Genomic DNA, 22,908 nt, shown 5'->3' on the forward strand with positions numbered 1-22,908 from the left:
ATTAGAATACTGTTTCCTGTTTCCACCGTGCTCCTTCCTGGAGGCTGGCTGGTGGGTGGAATCCGGCCTCGGGCTTCAGTCGGTGTGACTGGGCGAGACCACACGTAATCAAGGCTGACTGGATCGAGGAGGAGTTTTTTTTTTTAGAATCGGATCGACGAGGAGATTGAACACGTCCTGGGCTAGCTCCTACCAAGCCTCCACGGGCTCGATTTGCATCGTTTGGAAAAGGACAGGGGACAAGAGCTCAGCCCATCTTGATTGGGCCTTGAGGCCCTTAGTGTTGGCTAGCGATGAACAAATAATAATCTTAAAAGAACGCTATTTCCATTAATAGAAAAAAGGGAAAGTGTGAGACAAGAAGAATAATGAGTAGGAGAGAGGATGTGTAAAATTGTTTTTTTTTAAAAAAAGAATTTCCTTCCTTCACCTCAGTTTCGTATATTATGAACCTATTACTATTAAACATGTCCTTAGCAAATGAACAATATCATTCTACCTCCTCTTAGGCCCTATTTAGTTCTCGCCTACAAACTTTTCGCTCCATCACATCGAATATTTAGACACTTATATAAAACACTAAAAATAGATTAAAAAATAACTAATTACACAATTTACATGTATTGTGTGAGACGAAACTTTCGAGCCTAATTAATTTATAATTAGACACTCATTGCTATAGTTACAAATGTGCTACAGTATAAAAACGCACGTTATTGGAAATATTTCGTCCATCAGCCGCTGGCATTGTCTGTGCATTGGAAAGCAAAGTATTATGAGATTTTTTTTGAAATACATAGTTGGCATTTACGGAGTAGTTCCCATCTCCTATCAAGGACTAGTCTTTTGGTTGAATATGTTTTAATTTACTGCTGCATAGCTGGATCATTCTAAACACGTTTACGGTTGCAGGAGAAAATATTTGATTTTCTACTCCATCATGTAATTTTTAAAATACAGATACTACAAGTTTCTGCTATTTATCGAACCAAATAATAGTAGTAATAAAAATTTCCTCATCCGATCTTATATAAAATTATTTATGAAAGCAAATGATAGCAGCAATAAAAAAGAAGTTTTACTGGTAGAAAAAACTTATTGCCACTGAAATTATTTGGCCAAGGTAATAATAATTTTTTAGGAAAAATATTTTTTCGTGGTGATTGGTAGCACATCTACTGCCTGAACGGCATGCAGCAATTATTTAGCAAAAGTAATAATAATTATTGTAAAATTTTATTCCTGATGATTAGGCATAATAATACTCATAAAAAATATCATTGACCGGGTTGGGCGCCACAATAAGTAGCAGGTCCAAAATTTACTGTGCATGAGAATGTTTTAGGTGGTATTTGGTTGTAGTTGTTAAAGTTTAATACTGTAGCATTTTGTTTTATTTAACAACTTTTATCTATTCATAGACTAATTAGGTTCAAAAGATTCGTCTTACAAATTACTCTCTAATTATATTTTTAGAATCATAAATAATTCATATTTAATACTTTATACATGTATCTAAATTTAAATGACGGAAAATAAATTTTAACTCGTGAAGAGCATCTCCAAGAGTTTGCTATTCCATTTGGTATACTACAAAATTTGGCAAAAGTTGCAAAAAACGTTCTCCAACAATTTGCTATTTACACTTGCCAAAATCCTTAACTTGCTAAAACTTTGTTCCGCGCGTGCAGTTATCCGCGCGGCGGATTCCGTCGCCATACCTCACGCGCGGTGGAGTCTGTTTCCTTCGCGCGTTCCTGGAAGCCGATCTCGCCTCCTCCGTCCTCTCGCTCGTTTGCCGTAGGTCTGCTCGAGGCGCCGCTGCAGCTCGGCGGCGCGCGCCCGCGCCCGCTCCCGCTCCGCCAGAGCCTCCGCCAGGCGCGCCCGCGCCGCCGCCAGCTGCTCGTCGGCCGCCGCCTCCCTCCACCGTAGCTCCGCCGCCGCCGCCGCCCACCTCGCCCGACTCGCGTCCGCCGGCCGCCTCCCCTCGCACATCTCCCTGCGCACGCAGAGCGCCCCCGCCAACTGCACGCCTCCCACGACGGCAGCTCCACCGGCTCCTCAACGGCGCCGCCGCCGACTTGCCCCTCCTCATCTCGCTCGCTCGAGACTCCCGCGGTGCTGTTGCTGTTGCTGACCGCATCACACGACGACGACGATTGGGCGCCCGCGAACGGGGAGGAAGGAGGACGGGAATGCGGGATGGGAAGCTGGAAGGCGGCGGCCGGGAAGGAAGCGCACGGCCGGCCGTGGGCGGTGGGGTGCCCGGGCTGCTCTGCCTCTCTGCACGTTGTAGTTGCAGGTCGGGGAGGTTTGTTTCAGTGTAGTACTCCGTGGGGAGGCGCCCAATTTGGTTCCCATCTCTGTCGAATGTCGTTTTGATGTTGAGGTGATGGATCCAGTGGGGTTTAAAATTTCATGTTATTCTATTGTAGACTGTTTTCTGCCGGTCCAGTGGGGTTTAAAATTTCATGTTATTCTATTGTAGACTCTTGAGTAGACTCTTGTAAGATCAATTCGTATGGATTCTGATTGATCGTTCTTTTTCAGACTCATTGCGATGGATCAGGGAGGAGATGATTTCCTGTCGGACATACTTCTGCGACGGTGGCAAGGACTACAGTCGCGGGTGCACCGGCGGTGCAGAAAACAATCGGTCGAGAGCCCTGCCTGTTATTTCCGTTGGTCCAAAAGCCTGTTTGTGGGCCTCATTTTTTAGTTTAGCAAGCCCAAATGGCAAACTCTTGGAGAAACAACAAATTTTGACTTGGCAAATATTTTATCAAGTTGCTAAAATAGAAAATTTGGCAAGTGGAATTTAGGGAACTCTTGGAGATGCTCACCTTCTTAATCCAATCTCAGTAACAACGCAACGGTCCAATTGAAGTTTGGATTTTTTTTTTTTTGGCACACCGCACCTCCGTTTGTGTAGGAGTACTACACGCATCGGACCGATGCATTGAACCACGCCAGGAAAGCAGAGCACGCAGATGCCGCCACTTGCCGCCGCTTGCATCATCCCTTACATCACACGAGGACGGCGCCAGATCATCAAAGGCATCCACTTCATCAGGGCTTGTCAGCTGTCATGCATCAGCTGGCACGGAAACGAAGACAAAATTCATCTTGTAGCTTCTTGCTACTTCTCTGGCATCGGGGGCCTTTGAGGTCTTCTCCAACGCTACACGGTGGCGCGTTGCTTCAACATACACGTCGGCATCCATTCTCCATGTCACAAGTGAAGTGTCCTTTGCAATATGTTAGCTCTTGCAGAGGAGACAATAATTTCATCTGACCGAAAATCCAAGAAGCTATCGAGGCATATGTTGTGGAGACGGGGCACCCACCGTACAACACAATAGTGGAGAGAGAAATGAAAGAAAAATAATCTCAAGTATAGAGACAGATACCAAAGAGAATAGTGGGGATCGAGGAGAACCAAGATGCCACTACTAGCTTCATTAAAGCCATCTTCAATAAGAGTTTTATGACTAATACATGTATATTTTAAAAATAATGTAGAAGAGTTTTATCTCCATAAAACTTTATCTACTCTTATAAAACTCTTATCACATCTTTCTGTCTTTATTAATAGGTGTCTATAAAACTCGGATAAAACCACGTTAAAATTGGTCTAATAGTTTTATTCTAACTTTTTTTAGGCTACTAATGTTGTATGCCTCCATTGCTACTGGGCCTAGCTAGCACCCTCGCACACGGAACCAACACACTTGCGAGCTCGCATGACTAGCAGAGCCCCCCCTCAATCTCCTGCAATCCACCACTGGAATGGTTGAGTCCAAAGGTGTCCAACGTCTAGAGATCGGAGACCAGCAGCTGTTGGTGCTCGGCGCGTCTGCCCGATTTCGATGGAGCGCCAGACTACAAAGTTTCATGGTCGACTGCGGAAATAATAAAAATCGAGAAATAGTACTGACCTATGTGGGCCACACTGACCAGCCTCACCAGCCCATATGGGCCAGCCACCACAGAGCTCGACGACACACGTACGTACGCCGGTATACGTGCCCGTGCCCACGTAAAGCTCGTTCGGCCCATTCCGCTGGCCCCGTGGGGTGGGGTGGTTGCGAAGGCCAAGTCCGATTGGAAGTCCGGCGCCTCCCGCGCTGGACTGATCCAGGCCAGCCGTTTCTGATCGGACGGCCGTTCTCGCGTACAAGTCGCCCGCACGGCGCAGCGCGAGGCTTCACTTCACGGAGCTATAAATGGCAGTGAGCTCCCCGGGCGCCGTCGCCTCGTCTCCTTCCTCTCTCCACTCTCTCTCCCTCATCACACTTTCGACACTGACTGGGAGTACTAATCTGTAGTGCCGCATCGTCACAATCTTGGCGAGCGAGAGAGAGAGAGAGAGAGAGAGACAGAGAGAGAGGATGGGCTCCATGGGAGGACCGGCGAGCGGGTCCGCGGCGCCTGAGCGGGACATCGACGATCTGCCGCGGAACGACGCCAACTACACGGCGCTCACGCCGCTCTGGTTCCTCGAGCGCGCGGCGCTGGCGCAGCCGGGCAGGGCGTCCGTCGTGCACGGCCCCGTGCGCTACACCTGGGCCGACACCTATCGCCGCTGCCGCCGCCTCGCATCCGCCCTCGCGCGCCGATCCGTCGGCCACGGAAGCACGGTGAATTTACTCGATTTCCTTCTGTGGTTTCTATTTTCTCCATTTTTTTATACACAGTAGTAATTTATTATAATTTATTAAGGTCGATGTTTTCTCCCCTAAAGCATATAAACTCGTGGACTGTGTCCGGATTTTTTGGGGGTACTTTTAATTATATGAGTTGTGCACTAACAATAGAGTAAAAAAGTTAATTTTCAATTCTGCTACCATGGAGATTTGGACGGGACCAGAGTGTACAGTGATTAGAATTTCAGTACCTTTTTATATGCAAGATGAGCCGTTTGCGACAATCAGGAGGCCCTTTTCCTGATTGCTACCTTTGCAAGTAGGATATATAGTCTTTGTATTTTAAAAAAGTAGAAAAAAAACTGGTGTGTTATATGTAGTTATCCCCATGTTAACTTATTTATTCAGTTCTTCATTTTTTTTAAATGTAGTTTTCTGATTGCTGTATATTCGTGTAATCGTGTTGCATCTTAATAGGCATTAATGTTATGATCAGCCGTGATACGTTTCCCTGCTCTTCCGCTATGTAGTAGTTACCCTTTGTTATCTAGTATAAGCAGCCAAAGCAGGTGATCTTCCCTGTTTATAAGGTGCTATTTATGTTGGATTACCTATTCCAGATAGATTCGTTTGTGTAGGCAGGATGTAGTGGAATTGTCTAGTCCAGATCAGTAGCAAGTGGCTGCAGATTGTTGCATCTTTTTTCGCCAACTAGTAAATTGTGGTATACCCTTGCTTTTAGAAGGTGCCTGAACTGATGTTACTCTATGCTTTGCTCAGCAAAATGAAATATGGCAATCCTACTGTTTCTAGTCAAAATAAGATAAGCTTATCTTATTCTTGTCTTGTGCATGACACTGGACTCTGTCTCTGTCACTCTGTGAGACTTAAGACTACAAAATAAAAACACATCCAACCTTGTAGCAGAAAAAAGGCATTCCTGATTCCTCGCAAAGAAAAAAAAAACTTGTCGAATGACGATCTATATATTTTTAAATGATGTTTATATTTAATTTGTGTTGCCACTGCACATCTACAACAAAACTAATTTTTATAAAATTAACTGGTGACCCATTTAGCTACTAACATAAACACTCTGGTTACGTAGTTCCTAGGGTATTACTTACCGTATTCCGGTGCCCTTTTACATTTTTATAAAGAAACAGATATTTATTTCTTATCTTTATACATATTTTGCTTTACTGATATCGACTGATTTGTTTTTGGTTTCTTTAGGTTGCTGTGATAGCCCCTAATGTCCCAGCTGTCTATGAAGGTCACTTTGGTGTCCCAATGTCAGGAGCTGTTGTGAACTGCGTCAATATTCGGTTAAACGCTGAGACAATAGCATTCCTCCTTGAACACTCTGTGGCAGAAGTTGTTATGGTAGACCAAGAATTCTTCACCCTAGCTGAAGAATCACTAAAGATAATTGCCAAGAAGAAGACATCGGCTTTCAGGCCTCCAATCTTGATCGTCATCGGTGACCCAACCTGTGATCCAAAGTCTCTACAGTATGCTCTAGGAAAGGGTGCTATAGAGTATGAAGAGTTTCTGAAAACTGGTGACCCAGAGTTCAATTGGAAGCCACCAAAGGATGAATGGCAGAGCATCGCCCTAGGCTACACTTCTGGGACTACTTCCAGCCCAAAAGGCGTCGTGTTGCATCACCGTGGTGCTTATCTCATGGCACTCAGTGTTGCCATTGTGTGGGGAATGCCTGAAGGGGCTGTCTATTTGTGGACTCTGCCCATGTTCCATTGTAATGGTTGGTGCTATACTTGGGCGCTGGCAGCCTTCTGTGGAACAAGCATATGTCTTCGCCAGGTATGTTAACCATTTATGTCCTGGACGACACTTTGGTCCTAAATTTATGTATGAATTTATTATGCAGGGTACATTTAATTTTAGCTACATATACTCAATTATTTGGTGAAAAAACAAGAACACTTTGCATACAATTCGTTTGAGCTCTGGTGATTATGATTTCTGAAACACCATTTTGCACTTTGCAGGTGAGCACAAAGGCTATATACGAAGGCATTACCAAGCAAGGAGTGACACACTTCTGTGCCGCACCTGTCGTCCTCAACAACCTGATCAACGCTCCGGCAAGCGAGACATTCCTGCCGCTGCCCCACGTCGTCAATGTCAATGTGGCCGGAGCCGCCCCGACGCCGTCCTTGCTGGCTGCACTGTCCATCCGCGGCTTCCGCGTGACGCACACGTACGGCCTGTCAGAGACCTACGGCCCCTCGACGGTGTGCGCGTGGAAGCCCGAGTGGGACGAGCTGCCGCTGGAGGAGCGGTCCCGCCTGCACTGCCGGCAGGGGATCAGGTACATCGCGATGGAGGGCCTGGACGTCGTGGACCCGAAGACGATGGCGCCCGTCCCGGCCGACGGCAAGTCGTACGGCGAGATCGTGCTGCGGGGCAACGCCGTGATGAAGGGGTACCTCAAGAACCCCAAGGCAAACGCGGAGGCGTTCGCGGGCGGGTGGTACCATTCGGGCGACCTCGGCGTGAAGCACCCCGACGGGTACGTGGAGGTGAGGGACCGGATGAAGGACGTGATCATCTCGGGAGGGGAGAACATCAGCAGCCTGGAGGTGGAGAAGGTGGTGTGCACGCACCCGGCGGTGCTCGAGGCCTCGGTGGTCGCCAGGGCCGACGAGCGGTGGGGCGAGTCGCCGTGCGCGTTCGTGACGCTCAAGGACGGAGCAGCCGATGGGTCGGACGAGGCGGCGCTGGCCAACGACATCATGCGATTCTGCCGGGAGAGGATGCCGGGGTACTGGGTGCCCAAGTCGGTGATCTTCGGGCCGCTGCCCAAGACGGCCACGGGGAAGATCAAGAAGCACGAGCTGAGGGCCAAGGCCAAAGAGCTCGGCCCTGTGATTGTGAAGAAGAGCAGGATGTGAGAGATCTGGGGCGATAGCGTGTCATTGGGCAAGGACTCAGAATCTTGCTCGAAGTCGTCGTGCATACAAAATTCCTGAGTTCTGAAGAGGCCTAATAACTTGAGTGCTTTGCTTGTATCGTTCTGAAACCAGAAGTTCAGATCAGATTCGGTATATAAGTAAGAACTGAGATAAATTTGTATAGTGGTTTGGAGGCAGCATATGCTGAGGAGATGACGTTTCTTGAGAAGAATTAGCGCCAAAGGTCGCGTGCGCGCGCCTGTAGTAATCCTGATGTTTCCGACGTCCGTCCGTTCTGGGCTTCTGCTCATGTTGGAAGAACAGGTCACACACAGGGCGCATGGTTTGGGTTTCGTTTCGTGAAGGCGACCGATAAGATCCTTCTCAATCTTCACTTGCAGTCATGGCGACAAAATTGGCAATAGAATCCGATAGTTATGTCAGTTGCGGTTCTTTTTTCTTCTTTTTTGGAGAAAGAAAATGCTGCGTTTTTCGAAGCCGCGACGTGTTCAACGAGAGCTATCTCCGGAGTGCTGCTTCAAACCTTACCTTGCTATAGTACTGGCTGTTTCCAACAAATTTTCTCCACCGCGAGTTAAGCGTGACGACAAAACCCAAAAGCTCCCGAGCAATCGAGAGGTCCGGCAAAAAGCGACGTTTCGAGCCAACGCTAATCTGAGAAGGACGTTTAGATTTCTTCAAGATTCTAAAAGTCTATAAGATTTCTTATTTAAACATATGTATGAAGCATTAAATATAGACAAAAACTAATTGTACAACCTATAATTTGCAAGACGAATCTTTTAAGTTTAGTTAGTCCATAGTTAAACAATAACTATCAAATACAAATGAAAATACTATATCAAAATCTAAAAAGATTTTGGATCTAAACAAGGCCTTAGTGTGGTTTCGTCGGCATCATAAAAAATAGAGTTTGTTGCATTTCTTTAGATGCTCTAATAACTTTACTATTTCTTTCTCGAATAACATACGTAAAAGTGAAATCATTTGACTTAAAAAAACACGAAACAGAGCTAAAATACGTGAAAATAGGGCAGTCTCAAACATCCCTGTATTCTGCCATAATTTCATTGCTCGAAAAAAACATGATGTGTGGCGTTTCGATTGTTTTAGAGAGTTTTTTAAAGTTTTACCAAAATTATAGTAAAAATTATAAAGATCTATGACATCAAATTTAAAATATAATTAATAATGAATCTAGTATTGGTATCTTAGATGTTATTATTTTATTACATAAATTTGGTCAAACTTGATACGTTTTGACTCTAAAAAATTAAAATAACTTATAGATGAAGGGAGTAGTCATCTCCCGGAGTTTGGTACAACTTTCTATCTCAAATTTTTAGCAAAAAGAGAAAAAAAAATCCTCTCCAACAATTTAGCAAAAGAAGTAGTTAAAAATAAAAAGTTGTTAAATATCCTCTTCAACTCACAAGTTTGCAAAGTGGAGAAAACTCCTTTTTCCTCTAGTAAAAGATATGATTGGTTCTATAAACCAAAAAACAACAAATAAATATGAACCCTACTATAAATTTTTAAATTTTAGAAAGCTATTATTGGTTACTGTTGGAGAAGAACAAAATTTATAATTGTTATTTCTTTTATTAACTTGCTAGACCTATTGATTTAGTAAGTAAATTGTACTAAACTCTTGGAGATACCCCCTCAATTCTAGTTCTAGGTATAAGTTTCGAAGTTTCTTGTCAATTGTAAGGTAGTTTAAATACCTAATAACCGTATTCATGCATGTGTATGCTTTGAGCCTCATCCATGCATATCTTTTGAATATCGTTTTGGCCTTGTTTACTTCCACCCCAAAATTCAAAATTTTTTAAGATTCTCCGTCACATCGAATCTTTAGATACATGCATAGAGTATTAAATGTAGACAAAAATAAAAACTAATTCTATTGTTTGGTCGGAATTTACAAGACGAATCTTTTGAACCTAGTTAGTCCTTGGTTGGACAATAATTAACACAAACAAACGAAAAGTGATACAGTGTCGTGAAATTTTTCCCTTAAAGAACTAAGGCCTTGTTTACTTCCAAAAAATTTTGCAAAATAGGAATAGTAGCATTTTCATTTGTATTTGACAAATATTGTCCAATTATAGATTAACTAGGCTCAAAAGATTCATCTCGTAAATTCTAATTAAACTGTGTAATTAGTTTTTATTTTCATCTATATTTATAATACTCCATGCATACGTCTAAAGATTCGATGTGACGGGAAATCTGAAAAATTTTGCAAAATTTTTAGAGAACTAAACAAGGCCTAAACACGGCTTATAGATAACTGTTGCCATATGACAGATATCAATCACTTGATCAATCCAGCAATAACCCTTCTTTTTTTGGTTGATTGAGGAGGCCAGCTCTTCTACCACCATGCAATTCATGCATTCCTGAATATACTTGAATAGCAATCGCCATCTAAGGATCCGTCTATCTACCACCAAAAACTGGACGCCTGTCCACACCGCCCATAAACAAACAGCAGAAATTCCCGAAATCCAACCGGAACGGATCAGCCTCGGCGTTAGCCACCACCCGCCGGCCGCCGCCTAGCGCCACCCACCAACCTTCCCCGCACAGACGCCGTGCGCACTGCGCCGCCGCCATTAAAAAACCCGAGCCACGGGCAGCGCCCGGCAGATCCCCACCGCCCGCTCCTCATCTCCGACCTCCCCCGCACCACGGGATCGACCCGGCGCGCGCCAGCTGCAGCGGCTGTCCAAAAACACACATAAAAAACGGCAAAGCGAAGCGCCCCACTTGTTCGGACGACTCTGCGCGCTCCGGATCCCACCCCCACACACAAGTCAAAGTCACGCCTCAGCTCTGCCGAGGCCGGCATTGGTGGTGTGGTGCGCGGCGGAGATGGCGGCGGAGCGGGACATCGACGACCTGCCGCGGAACGACGCCAACTACACGGCGCTCACGCCGCTCTGGTTCCTCGAGCGCGCCGCGCTGACCCACCCGGCCAGGGCCTCCGTCGTGCACGGGCCCGTGCGCTACACCTGGGCCGACACCTACACCCGCTGCCGCCGCCTCGCCTCCGCCCTCGCGCGCCGATCCGTCGGCCACGGAAGCACGGTGCGGCCTCCATCTCTTCCCCCCTCCCTCCCTATCCCTTTTATCTGTGTGCCTGTGTGGTCTTCTTCCTTGGCTGTTCCGACTTCCGACGAGAAAGTTTCTTTACCCTTGACGATGTAACAGTAATAGTAATTTTAAACGGTTATGCTGTTGCAACCTGCCATGAAAGTAAACGCTATGCTGATAAACTAGGCTGTCAACTCCTGTTTTTTTTTGTGAAACAAGCAGAGTATCGATTAACAAGAAAAATGGGTAAGGGCCTTACAAATACACACCACGCGCCCAGGTAGAAACACTGATCTAATTAGCCATACGCGCCTATTACAGACTGGTGAAACGCTGAAACAGATGGTTGTGTCCTATGGTGATGGAATTAGATGGGTGGCTGAACGAAACCGTTTCTCTTTGGTGTAAATAGCATGACATCTTGGAAAGCTTAATTAGTTTGGTCTTTCAGCTAATTTTTCTTGTGTGCTCAAACACAAGACAGTATTTGATGCATCACATGATCACTGTCATATCTGTTGGTACGTAGTATCAACCGTTTTCATGTCTTGATGCCGGTGGGAAGTGGGAGCCATCCAACTGAAATAGGATGCCAAGCGTGTGCTCACTATTGTCACCACTCACCACTAGTATGGTTGGCCGCACATATGTCAAAGAGCACGATTTATCAGTATCCCCATGGCCCAGACAGTCCAAATTTAGCTCATTTACCACATCTGTGGCATCTTGCTACAAGGCAGATCTTGAATGTTGTGCCATACTGCCATAGTCACCTGCATATAGTTACAAATTAGAACTATGATCACATTTTTTTCCAAGTTTTGATAAGAATCTGTTGTTTCAACAAAGCATGTCAGAAATCACTGCTCACTACATTTGACAATGGTCGTTGCTTGTTTGGGAATGTTGTGGTGAAGTTTGTCCAGGAATGTATTGGAAGTCCAACCCACTAATTCACCGTCCATCTGCCAATGTAAAAGGAAACCCTGAGCAGCTGCAGTCATTACTCTGTTTGCCTTGTCTGCACCAGATCCATGTTCACTGATGGTTAAAAATTTGAGATACGGAACAATGATATCATAAATAATCCTGAATACAGTATTGATTGCCCATATGCCATTATTGTGTTAATTTCTTACTTGTTCCCAGATAAAACTTCTGCTAATTACGCACACTTGATACATTCTATATTCTTTTATTGATTATTAGTTTCTCCTGAATCTCAGGTAGCTGTAATAGCCCCAAATATCCCAGCGATTTATGAAGCTCATTTTGGAGTGCCCATGGCTGGGGCAGTGGTCAATTGCGTCAACATTCGATTAAATGCTGCCACTGTAGCATTTCTCTTAGAGCACTCCTCAGCAGAAGTTGTCATGGTTGACCAAGAATTTTTCACCCTGGCAGAGGATTCTTTGAGGATTATCGCTGATCAAAAGAAAGGTGCTTTCAAACAGCCACTTCTGATAGTTATTGGTGACCCAACTTGCGATCCAACGACCCTCCAAGATGCTTTGAGAAAAGGAGCCATCGAGTATGAGGCATTCTTGGAAAGTGGAGATCCTGAATTTGCTTGGAAACCACCACAGGATGAATGGAAGAGTATCGCACTAGGTTATACTTCTGGGACAACTTCTAACCCAAAGGGTGTGGTATTGCATCACAGGGGAGCTTACCTAATGTCACTGAGTGGTGCTTTGATATGGGGAATGAACGAAGGCGCTGTCTACTTGTGGACTTTGCCAATGTTCCATTGCAATGGCTGGTGCTATACATGGACACTTGCTGCTCTTTGTGGGACAAGTATATGTCTTCGTCAGGTATACTTATTTTTCTAAATAAATAAATACATGCTAAACTACTTATTATCAAATGCATGTAGAACATAAGCTCTTTAGAAAACGAAAGTAGCAACATTTATGAGATGCATACATGTAATCTCATGTTTGATTGGATATCATGTCTATGCAAAATAGAAGATCATTTGCACAACTTCATGAACAAGAGCACAAGTCAGGTCACTGGAAAAGACACTGGTTGATGCTAATGCCACCAGGTGTCTGCTTTTAGCATATTGATATAAAAAGAGGAAGGATGGTATATTTGCAAAGACAAATAGAGAATAAAAAAGGAATCCTGCATAGATGAAACACTTAGCACTAATAGAGAAAAATAAAGAATGATGAATGGAGTAATTAATCAAGTATGAATGTGTGGAGAGAAACTAATAATTGATGCTATATTGCTATTGATCAATGTTTTGGAGCAGTTTTCAAGAACATTGTAGTGTAAACACAAAAGATGTTAGCCTAAATGATATGGAGGTAAAAGGAGAAACATGACATGAAACTATACTTTGGTACTTGGTAGGTACTGCATTAGTATATTGTCTGGCTAGAATTGAGATTGCCATCTGCTCCGGTATAAGCAGGACATATTGAAGTTTTTAATTGGAAGCTGAATGATGTCTTATCTTTCTTATTCACTTCGGTTTCTCATTAATATGTTGTGGTAGAATTTCGTCCATATCACAAGTTGTACTAACTGCTTATAACTCAGGAAAACAAGATGGGCTTGTTAGAATAGGTCCACATTTAGCTGGGCCAATGTTGTTCATGTCCTTTAAGGAAAACCTAGTGCATTGCTGGCTTGATGTTTGGCTTCCTCGATACCCTTTGATCCCAAAGTAAACTTTTTTTCCCAGATGCTACAGTAGTTCTAACAATAACTCATTTTCATATGCACCAAACATCATACTTGATTCTGTCTCCACCCAAGAATGTCAGATAACCAAAAATCAAATGTATAACCTTGGAAACCTCTCTCCATGCATTATGTAAGGTGTATTTTATAAGGAGAAATCATAAACTTTGATATTTGACTTCTCTTGTACAATATATTGGCAAGTGCTCCAAAATCAACATATTTTTAGATTAATTAGAATATGAACATATTGATGCAGCTTTGTACACTAAGCATGCATTTTGACTAATTATTGGTCAAACTTGCAAGTTTGACCTTTTCAAATCATAATGCGCCCTACACTGATGGACTGGAGGGAGCACATTTTGACCAAAGCTTGGTGTTCTTGAATCACTTGTTTGGTTCTGACTTTCTTTGGCAACTTTTTTTTGTTTGTGTAATTTTGAGTCATTGAGTGTATGAGGTTTGATTTAAGGCTTTTTGGTGAAGTAACGACTAACGAACAGTTACAAAACACATGATTAAAAAATTGTGTTCTTCTCCCTGCACGGTTGCAACCAAGCTGTGACGGGCAGGTTTCTTCACCTAATCTGTTTTAATTCGCAACTGACTTTGCTTTTTCCGTTACACTATGCGTGACAGGTTTCAGCGAAGGCCATCTTCTCAGCAATAGCCAACCAGGGCGTGACTCACTTCTGCGGGGCACCGGTCGTCCTGAACACCATCGTCAACGCCCCTCCGGCCGACACGATTCTCCCCCTGCCTCGTGTCGTCGACGTCATGACTGCTGGCGCTGCTCCGCCACCCTCTGTGCTGGCGGCAATGTCGAAGCTTGGGTTCCGCATCACTCACACCTACGGCCTATCGGAGACCTATGGACCATCCACGGTGTGCGCCTGGAAGCCGGAATGGGACAGCCTGCCAGCCGACGAGCGCGCCCGCCTCCACGCGCGCCAGGGCGTCCGGTACGTCGGCCTGGAGGGCCTTGACGTCGTGGACCCGCAGACGATGGCGCCCGTCCCGGCCGACGGCACCACGATGGGGGAGATCGTGATGCGCGGGAACGGCGTCATGAAGGGGTACCTGAAGAACCCCAGGGCGAACGCGGAGGCGTTCGAGAACGGGTGGTTCCACTCGGGCGACCTGGGCGTGCGGCACGGCGACGGGTACGTCGAGGTGAGGGACCGCGCCAAGGACATCATCATCTCCGGCGGGGAGAACATCAGCAGCCTGGAGGTGGAGAAGGCGGTGTACCTGCACCCGGCGGTGCTGGAGGCGTCGGTCGTGGCCCGCGCCGACGAGCAGTGGGGGGAGTCGCCGTGCGCGTTCGTGACGCTCAAGGACGCCGCCGTGGATCGCTCCGACGAGGCGGCGCTGGCGCGAGACATCATGGCGTTCTGCCGCGAGAGGCTGCCCGGCTACTGGGTGCCCAAGTCCGTGGTGTTCGGGCCGCTGCCCAAGACGGCCACCGGCAAGATCAAGAAGCATGAGCTCAGGGCCAAGGCCAAGGAACTGGGTCCCGTCCGGAAGAGCAGGATGTGAATGTGAATGTGATCGACCTCGTCTCTTGCTTTGCTCCCAGTATACTCTGTATTCGTAGGAGGGATGGAAGTTGTAATACTATGCGCAAACTGCGTTTCTTCTGTATAACATCCGATCCCTACTGTACGACCAACACAGACCCATAAACCGTGTTTTGTCTGTGAAACAGATAGGGTCTGAACTTTGTAACGAACTCGCGACTGGTATTCCAAGGGCATGGTACTGGTTAGACAGTTAAGAAGTTCTCAACAAATTACCCAAATGCTATTTCTCTGGCACGGTAAAACCGTGAAACTACACATGGAATATTCGAGATGTATATGAACAGAAGCAAAAGAAAGATATATCTGAAAAGATTGGGAAAGCTGATTGAACAGCAGTATCTCTCCAGCTTCACTTGCTTTCCGGCCTAGGACGAGTTGATGTGCAATGGCTAGGCCGAAACGAACAGAGGCTGTTCACCAACGGCGACGTGTGCAGATTTTTTTGAGGCGAGAACAGACAGAATCCATCCGTCAGGCCTGAGCCGCGTATCTGGATATCTGCCATCCTAGGAAAAGTGCAAAAGCCGCGGCCCGTGCGTCGCTGCACCTGCATGCACGCAAAATTTGTCACCGCACGGTGCAGTGCCATCGTGGAGCGCTTCGCTGCCCGACAGCAAAGCGCAAACGGGAAACGTGCAATCATGAAACAAAGATCGACATTGGTCCATGTCGTCACATGCAGCACGGCGACAAGTGAAAAGGCCCCGGGAAAAGGGGTACTCCTGCGGATAGATAGAAGGGCGTATAATGTTTAGATTCGTTTATCTTATAAATTGTTGTCATTTAATAAATCAGTGAACAATATTTTTACTTATTACTTTTCAAACCAGTAAACTAGGACAAGTCTTTCACAGATTTAGCTAGTTAGATTACTTGGGGTAAAACTTATATTTAGAATGTGTTTGGTTTGTGTAACCAAAATATGTGGAATATATTCCTCAAAAAAAATATGTGGAATAATCCAAACATGTATCCAAATCTAAATATGTGTTTGCAGGGGCGAAGGTAGGTAGTAATTAGGGGGTGCAAATGCACCCTCCAATTTTTTAAAAAATAATGGTTTTCTCTAGATTTTCACCATATACGCACCCCCAATAACACAAGTCTATGCACCCATGACCCAAATACACCCCCTTTAATTTTGCTCTAGCTTCGCCACTGTGTGTTTGGTTTGACATCCAGAGTCGTCTGGCAAGCTAAAATCAGTGACTGAGGCCTTGTTTAGATACACCCAAAAACCCAAAACTTTACAAGATTCTCCATCACATCGAATCTTGCGGTAAATGCATGGAATATTAAATGTAGATAAAAAAGATAACTAATTGCACAGTTTACTTGTAAATCACGAGACGAATCTTTTAAGCCTAGTTGCTCCATGATTGGATAATGTTTGTCAAATAAAAACGAAAATGCTACAGTATCAAAATCCAAAAAGTTTTTGGATCTAAACAAGGCCTGACTTGTTCCCTCCAAAACATCGAACGAGCACATTCAATCTTTGCAAGAGCAAACTCACGATGCATGTGTTGACAATGGACAAGATCAGTCTTCACACCAAACAGCCTAAATCATCATTTGATTTTGATGCTCGTATTTGCAATTTGCCTTGGTAGGCAAAATACCCGCAGTATTGACTAGTTGCCACTAGCCCCTAATTCACCTTGGACCATCTACTAAGGGCTAAGCTATCTTGAATCATCAAGGCTCAAGATCCACTAGGAGTACCCCAGGAGTTTCTAACCAAGCACAACACTAAGAGCCTTCCAACACTCAACTCCACAGAAAAAGTCATATAGCCCTCCACTAGACAATAGGATCTGGCAAACATCAAGAGTAACAAGTTTTCAATCTTCATTTGATCAAACTTCAAGCCAAGAGTACAAATACTCACAAGCCCTCCTCGTGACTTGAACTGCCCTCAAACCCTTATGTAAGCCTAGCAATATGTGTAACTGATTGGGTTTAGAGAAAACTCAAAATGAGTTGTAGTACAAATATATAGCTCAAGGGTGAGATTCTAGCCATTCGAAAAGGCATGATGAGGATGCCAACATCGGATCATCCATCAGGCTAAACTAAGAAGACGCACTAGATCAGCCTACGGCCATATTCTTTCTATTTTTAATGATCACTGTTGAAGGTTCTTAAATTTTTTCCTCAAAAAAGGTTCTTAAATTTTCTCAATGGATAATACACTACAACCACTAAAATACACAACATATGGGTGCACATTGTTGAACATGTCCAACTTAGGGCATATTGTTGCAAATTTTAGCCAGCTAGAACTATTTAGCTTAGAATGATTAGATGGCTGAAACAAATTTGCTCGACAGGGGGCAGCGCACAGCAAGTTGGCTGCACCCAACCATCACCCAGCTGCTAGCCTAATCAGCAATGGCATCCACCCGGCACTGCGGCGATGAAGATGAAATCCTTTCGTTTCGTTCTTTCCATAACATCTAGCCCAGAAGAAAGAAGAAAGTGTCGAAGCCTCACCTGAATGGTTTAGATAGCAGCTTCCGAACACGCAACTATCGGTGGCATACACCAAATTTAATCATCGGTGGCAAAGAAAACCAAATGCCCTTGATGTGAGTAATTAATCCTTTACGAGTGACCCTAAAAAAACCTTATGTTCATCAATCACCTAAACTCAAACTAGGGGCCTTCATGTATTCGTACTTCCTTCATGAAAAGTATAAATTCTACTTTCTATCTTTTGTCGAACTATTTAAAATCTAACTAATTTTACAAAAATACCAATATTTAGTACAAAATTGGTATAATGTGAAAATATAATCCATGGCAAATTTGATGATACTTATTTGATATCATAAATGCTAATATTTTACATAAATTAGTTAAATTTAAAAATAATTTGACTTGATATTACGTTAGAATATACTCCAAAGGAAAAGATCACGAGTATCTAAACAAACTTTTTTTTGAGACGAGTATCTAAACGAAGTCTTGACTACTAGTAAGTGGGTGGGCGAAGTTGCGGAAGCAGAGTAGCAGACGGTGAGGCAGGCATGAGACCTCGTATTGTGTGCTGATATGATGTGTTGATGAGGATAATCTGAAAGAAAAATGTGGATTCCTGTATCACGTCAGAAATCCAGAACATATTCCGGTCAATTTCCTTTTGGGTCAATCCATGGATACGGCGAGATATGAATGAACTCAGCAGGCAAAACAATACAGATGCATCATCTCAGAGGAAAAAAGATTAAGATTCTTCACTTTAATGAATGATGAATGATGCTCCTCAAATGAAAGGCGGGAAAAGTGAAGAAAAGGTGCACCCAAAATTAAAACATCCAGGAAAAGATCAAGAGCGAGATATTTCTTAGTACAGTAGCTTCTAGTCATCCTATACAAATAAAAAAAGAACATCTTTTTGGCATGTTTATTGCATTATTTTTTTTTAGCTTGACTCACAATATATCGTACTAGCTTATAATTTGACGATGAAAGTTGTGATTTGGTGACTTGTTAAAAATTTATTTGACGCGTCACGTTCATGATCATCGATCCTAGATTGAACCCAGCAACAAAATCTGTAAACAAATTAAATAAAATTGTTGGGAAGATGCTCTCCGCACTCCCCAGCTGTACGGTGAAACGTGAACCTTCTCACTCGGTGCCGTGAGAGGTTTGAGCTCCAACGGACAGTAGGCTCAACGGTAGGTGAAAACAGTGAATGCTCCCCCTCTCCCTATTAATGGCGGTATCGCGCCCCTTATATAGGGCCCGGAAACCGACCTAATGACATTTACATAAATGCCCCGTGACGGTGGGGGAATATTCCAGTATATTCTTTCATCGCAGTCTACTGACCCTAATACACCTGCGTAATTTCACATTGCAAGCCCTTCGTTCATCCTCTGACTGGGGCCTCAGCTGGTCGGAGGCTTGGATCCTCCGCCCAGTTGCGGATCCTTCGACGCTTTGGTGTCGGAGGTTCCTCAGCCCGGCTGGGCCGGAGGTTGCTCGACCCGGCCACCCCGGGAGCTCCTCCTTAGCCTGGTCCAGTCGGAGGTTCCTCGGCCTGGCTGCGTTCTCCCGCCATCCTCGGATCCGGGAGGGTCGGAGGTTCCCACCTTTCCTCGCTCGTGGACCTCCGCCGGTGTTTCAGTCCCTGCACACACTTAGCACGACCAGACGAGTCGTCAACATTAGCATTTCCCGATGAAGGATATCCTCCGACGCTTCAGGCGTCGGAGGTTCCCCAGGTGAAGGATAACCTCCGACGCTGCCAGGGGGAAGGATGCAGCTGTTCCCCAACAGTTCCCCCCTTTTTGGGCTAATGGCACTCCTGCGGTCCAAGTGCTCAAAAACATGCTACGCTGTGGGGACTATGAGCATGGCTGCTGCCTTCCCCCCTGGTGCGCAGGATGTGTTTGTTAGCAAATGTTGGATTATTGTTTCTTTTACTTAGTCATAAATTTTCTTGGTTTCTTTATTTTACCGGGATCCTCCGATCATTGTTGCTATGTTAGTCTGATATCCTACGCGCGTTAGATTGCGGAGGATTGCGGAGGATATTATTGCCGTTGGAGTTAGCCGTTGGCATTGACGAAGCGCAACGGTCTGGCCGATTCCTCCGCTTATAGCCGTTGGGCGCGGGGAATCGCAACGGCCGCGCGGTCGCAGGCCCCCCCCCCTATAAAAGGGGATGCTGGGGAGCTTTGAGCTCTCACCCCTGCTGCTCATTGCCTGCACACTTTCCTTCGCCACATCTTTCTCTCTGAGCTGTTCGCGTGCGTTTTTGTTGTTTTTAGTTCTGAAGTGTTGTCGGAGGTTTTACGGTGGCTCAACTTCCTCCGCCGCGTCCTTCGAGGTCAGATTTTTCTGGTCCTTTGCGCAATTTCCTTAGTGTGAGGTCTGGAGGTTGGCTGCGGAGGTTTGAGGAGTGGATGCTTGAGGTGGCCGCAACTCGAGATCTGGAGGAGACGTTATCTGACGTCGAAGCGTCTGTTGGTGACTTGGTCAGTGCGAAGGAGTTTGAGGAGATGGCGGCGATTACCTTTGAGTTTGGGCAGTCGACTGTGAGGACGGAGGATATCGCTGACATGGTTGAGGCTAGGTTTTTCAAGGATGGTCGGGCGGAGGCTCCTCCTGCGGGTCAAACGGTGCCTGCGCCTGGGGAAGGTTATGCGGTGGTTTTTAGGGATTTCTTCACCTGCGGGCTTCGGATGCCTCCATATCATTTCCTTCGCGAAGTGATGGAGAGTTTCAACGTGGAGCTACAGCATTTCAGTCCCAATGGGATACTAACCCTTAGCAAATTTGCCTGGGCGTGTGAATCCTACGGAGCCATGCCCCACATTGATACTTTCTGCTCGTATTTTGAACTTCAGCGTCAACCTAAGAAGGTGAAGGATGCTGAAGGTGTTGAGTGCATTGCGCAGTTTGGAAGCTGCGCGTTCATGCCGCGCCGCACAATGCCTGGGCCAAGGTGCGAGATCTCCTACTGCCAAAAGGGCAAGTGGGAGAAGGATTGGATGAGAGCCTGGTTCTATGTGAAGACCCCCGCTGCGTTGAAGACTTTAGATGACGGCAGCGTTGATAAGGTTTATCCTTACGCGTCGTTGATGAAGGTGCTGAAGCCTTTCTCGAAGGTTGATCCTTCGCAGGAGATGTCGGAGGAGCGACTGGCCTGTGATAAGGCATTTGCGCTGGCATGCCGATATTCCGGAGGCCGGGATTTGGTTGAGGAGATGGTCGCTGCTGACTACTGGCCCCTTGGCCGCAGGACCGATGAGTTCACCATTGAGATGGTGCAAGTCCCTGTGTTTGGTCCTTCGGAGGGGTTACCGTTTCCCCGGTTTGGCGCGGGTATTCCGGAGGATGAGACCAAGGAGTCCTTCCTTGATCGTGTGGAGGTTTCTGCTCGGAGGATCGTCGGGAAGATCTCGGAGAAGGAATATCTTCAGCGGAGGTCTGCGCTCGGGACGATGCCCCGCTTCAACCGTGTTTTTGAGGAATTGGGGATCGAGTATGAGGATTATGTTATTCCTCCGGATGTGTTGCTTGGATTGGAGAAGAAGAAGGACTCTTCCAAGGCTGTTGCTTTGGCGGAGTCGAAGAAGAGGAAAGGGGGCGGCGCAGTCAAGCAACTTGCGAAGAAGCGCAAGGCGGGTGTTGTGCTGGAGACTCCTGTGGAGTCTTCCTCCGCGCGATCTTCTGCTGCCGAGTCGAACTCGGTGGCTTCTACTCCTGCGGAGATCGCCGCTGCTGGCGGAGGTCCTGAGGTTCAAGCTTCCCGTGCGGCCTCGTCTGTGCGGGCGCCTTTTGTGTCGCTTCTTGGTGAGGATTCCTCCGACGCGGAGGCCCCTAGGGGGAGTCCTGCGCGGGAGGCGAGTCCTGCACGGCAGGCGAGTCCTGCACGTGGGGTATCTGCTGGAGGAGGTTCCCCGCCTAAGGAGGTTCAGGTGGAGTCCAGCGACGAAGCGGAGTCCGCCTCTGTTCGGAGGATCAGGAGGGCGGAGGCTCCCCTTCGTCCGGCTGGTGACGGTATTAATTCGTTGTACATGGGTAATGATTTTTTGTTGATTATTTGTTTTTCTGCAAATTTTGATTGAATTGGTCTCATGTTTTTTGTTTATCTTTCAGCGGATGTTTTTGCTGGGCTGGCTACCGCGGAGGAGATGGCTAAAGGCGCCAGCGTTGCGCAGGAAGGACTTGCCGTTCCTCCGCGGCGTGAGCCTGCGCCTTCTGCGTTGGCCAACAGGCCTTCGCCTGCTGATGTACTTGGCCCCGGTAAGTTTCTTATTTTTTGTTCTATCCATTGGTTTGTTTTTTGGTATTTTATTCTAAGGTTGGTTGTGGTTTTGCGCAGGTGCTTCTGATCCTTCGATCACAGGTTGGACCGGTGCATTGCGCGAGGTTCATTCCTTGGTCGGAGGTTCGTTGTCTGACCTCCGCCAAAGGTTTTATGGTTCTTACGATGTTTTTTCTTACTTGTTTTTGTTTTACAGATCGTTTTCGTCAGAGGCTCCGCGGCATGGACTTTGACACGCTCCTCCGCGTGCAATATGAGCACCATAGCCTTGTATGTTTGTGAAGTGTTGTATTTTCCTTCGTCGTTTTTTATTCGGAGGTTTCATGTGTGTTGTTCTTGGGCAGGGTCATCACATGGCTGCTGCCTTGGAGGAGCGTTGCTCCCGAGAGGTCATTTGCCGTGATGAAGCAATTGAGGCTCTTAAAAAGGAAAATGAAACTTTGGAGGCTGAGAAGACTCGCCTGTCGGAGGAAGTTAAGGGATTTGCTTCTATTCGGCAGGCGGTTGAGGTGCTAAGGAAGGAGAATGAAGAGTTTAAGCTTGCGTCGGAGGTTATTAAGAAGGAGAAGGAGGAGGCTGAAGCTGCTGCGGCTGTCCTTCGCGAGAGTGCTTCCCAGCATGAACGGACGAAGGACCTGGCTGTGCAGCGCGCTGAGAAGGCCGAAGACGTTGCTGACCGGCTGCGCAAGGAGTTGGATGCTGAGAGGACGTCTGCTGCTGCGTTGCAGTCCCGTCTGCAGAAGGCGGAGGTGGAGGCTGCGGCTGTTGTTGGGCTCTACACCCACTCGCTGGCGCAGTTCGGAGGTAGCACCTCTGCTCCTCCGCCCAGCGGCGACGTTGGGGCTAGCCTCGCGTGGTTGAAGTCCCATATCCGCATGCTCCCTGACTTTGTCGGAGGAGCTGTTGATTTTGGGGCTTTGGCTGCGGTTAGCTCCTTCGCTCGGCTCTTGCGGCGCGGAGGTTGCTCCCACGCCGAGGGGGTTGATAAGGCGGAGTTTGCCACGGCGGAGGACGTTGGCGAGGGCACCCTCGGCCTGCGCAAATCTGTCCGGAACTTTATCAGTTCGTTCTGGATTAGGTTTGGGCGGGCTGAGGCGAAGAAGATGGCGGAGGCTCGTCGCGCTGAGGTATTGTTGATTTGTTTT

At 46.3% G+C, this 22,908-nt stretch overlaps 3 protein-coding genes across 3 annotated transcripts; 2 read left to right on the forward strand and 1 right to left on the reverse strand.

The window, feature by feature from the left end:
- LOC110434145 lies at positions 1,561-2,028 on the reverse strand. The gene has a single exon (XM_021457910.1). The coding sequence runs from the start codon at positions 1,993-1,995 to the stop codon at positions 1,723-1,725; it is 273 nt and encodes a 90-aa protein (XP_021313585.1). The 5' UTR covers positions 1,996-2,028; the 3' UTR covers positions 1,561-1,722.
- LOC8083997 (acetate/butyrate--CoA ligase AAE7, peroxisomal) lies at positions 4,241-7,802 on the forward strand. The gene is made up of 3 exons (XM_002465337.2): positions 4,241-4,640; positions 5,883-6,473; positions 6,662-7,802. The coding sequence occupies exons 1-3, from the start codon at positions 4,392-4,394 to the stop codon at positions 7,565-7,567; spliced, it is 1,746 nt and encodes a 581-aa protein (XP_002465382.1). The 5' UTR covers positions 4,241-4,391; the 3' UTR covers positions 7,568-7,802.
- Positions 10,101-15,262, forward strand: LOC8083998 (acetate/butyrate--CoA ligase AAE7, peroxisomal). Its single transcript, XM_002465338.2, has 3 exons — positions 10,101-10,684; positions 11,917-12,507; positions 14,033-15,262. Exons 1-3 carry the CDS (start codon positions 10,469-10,471, stop codon positions 14,930-14,932), a joined length of 1,707 nt encoding a protein of 568 aa, XP_002465383.1. The 5' UTR covers positions 10,101-10,468; the 3' UTR covers positions 14,933-15,262.

The sequence above is a fragment of the Sorghum bicolor genome, chromosome 1, assembly GCF_000003195.3.
Source record: "Sorghum bicolor cultivar BTx623 chromosome 1, Sorghum_bicolor_NCBIv3, whole genome shotgun sequence".
NCBI lineage: Eukaryota > Viridiplantae > Streptophyta > Magnoliopsida > Poales > Poaceae > Sorghum > Sorghum bicolor.

Coding starts and splice junctions, on each gene's coding strand:
- LOC110434145 (XM_021457910.1), bottom strand. CDS start 1,995: ATGTGCGAGGGGAGGCGGCCGGCGGACGCGAGTCGGGCGAGGTGGGCG.
- LOC8083997 (XM_002465337.2), top strand. CDS start 4,392: ATGGGCTCCATGGGAGGACCGGCGAGCGGGTCCGCGGCGCCTGAGCGG. Junction 4,641..5,882: donor CCGTCGGCCACGGAAGCACG/GTGAATTTACTC, acceptor TGGTTTCTTTAG/GTTGCTGTGATAGCCCCTAA. Junction 6,474..6,661: donor CAAGCATATGTCTTCGCCAG/GTATGTTAACCA, acceptor TGCACTTTGCAG/GTGAGCACAAAGGCTATATA.
- LOC8083998 (XM_002465338.2), top strand. CDS start 10,469: ATGGCGGCGGAGCGGGACATCGACGACCTGCCGCGGAACGACGCCAAC. Junction 10,685..11,916: donor CCGTCGGCCACGGAAGCACG/GTGCGGCCTCCA, acceptor CCTGAATCTCAG/GTAGCTGTAATAGCCCCAAA. Junction 12,508..14,032: donor CAAGTATATGTCTTCGTCAG/GTATACTTATTT, acceptor TATGCGTGACAG/GTTTCAGCGAAGGCCATCTT.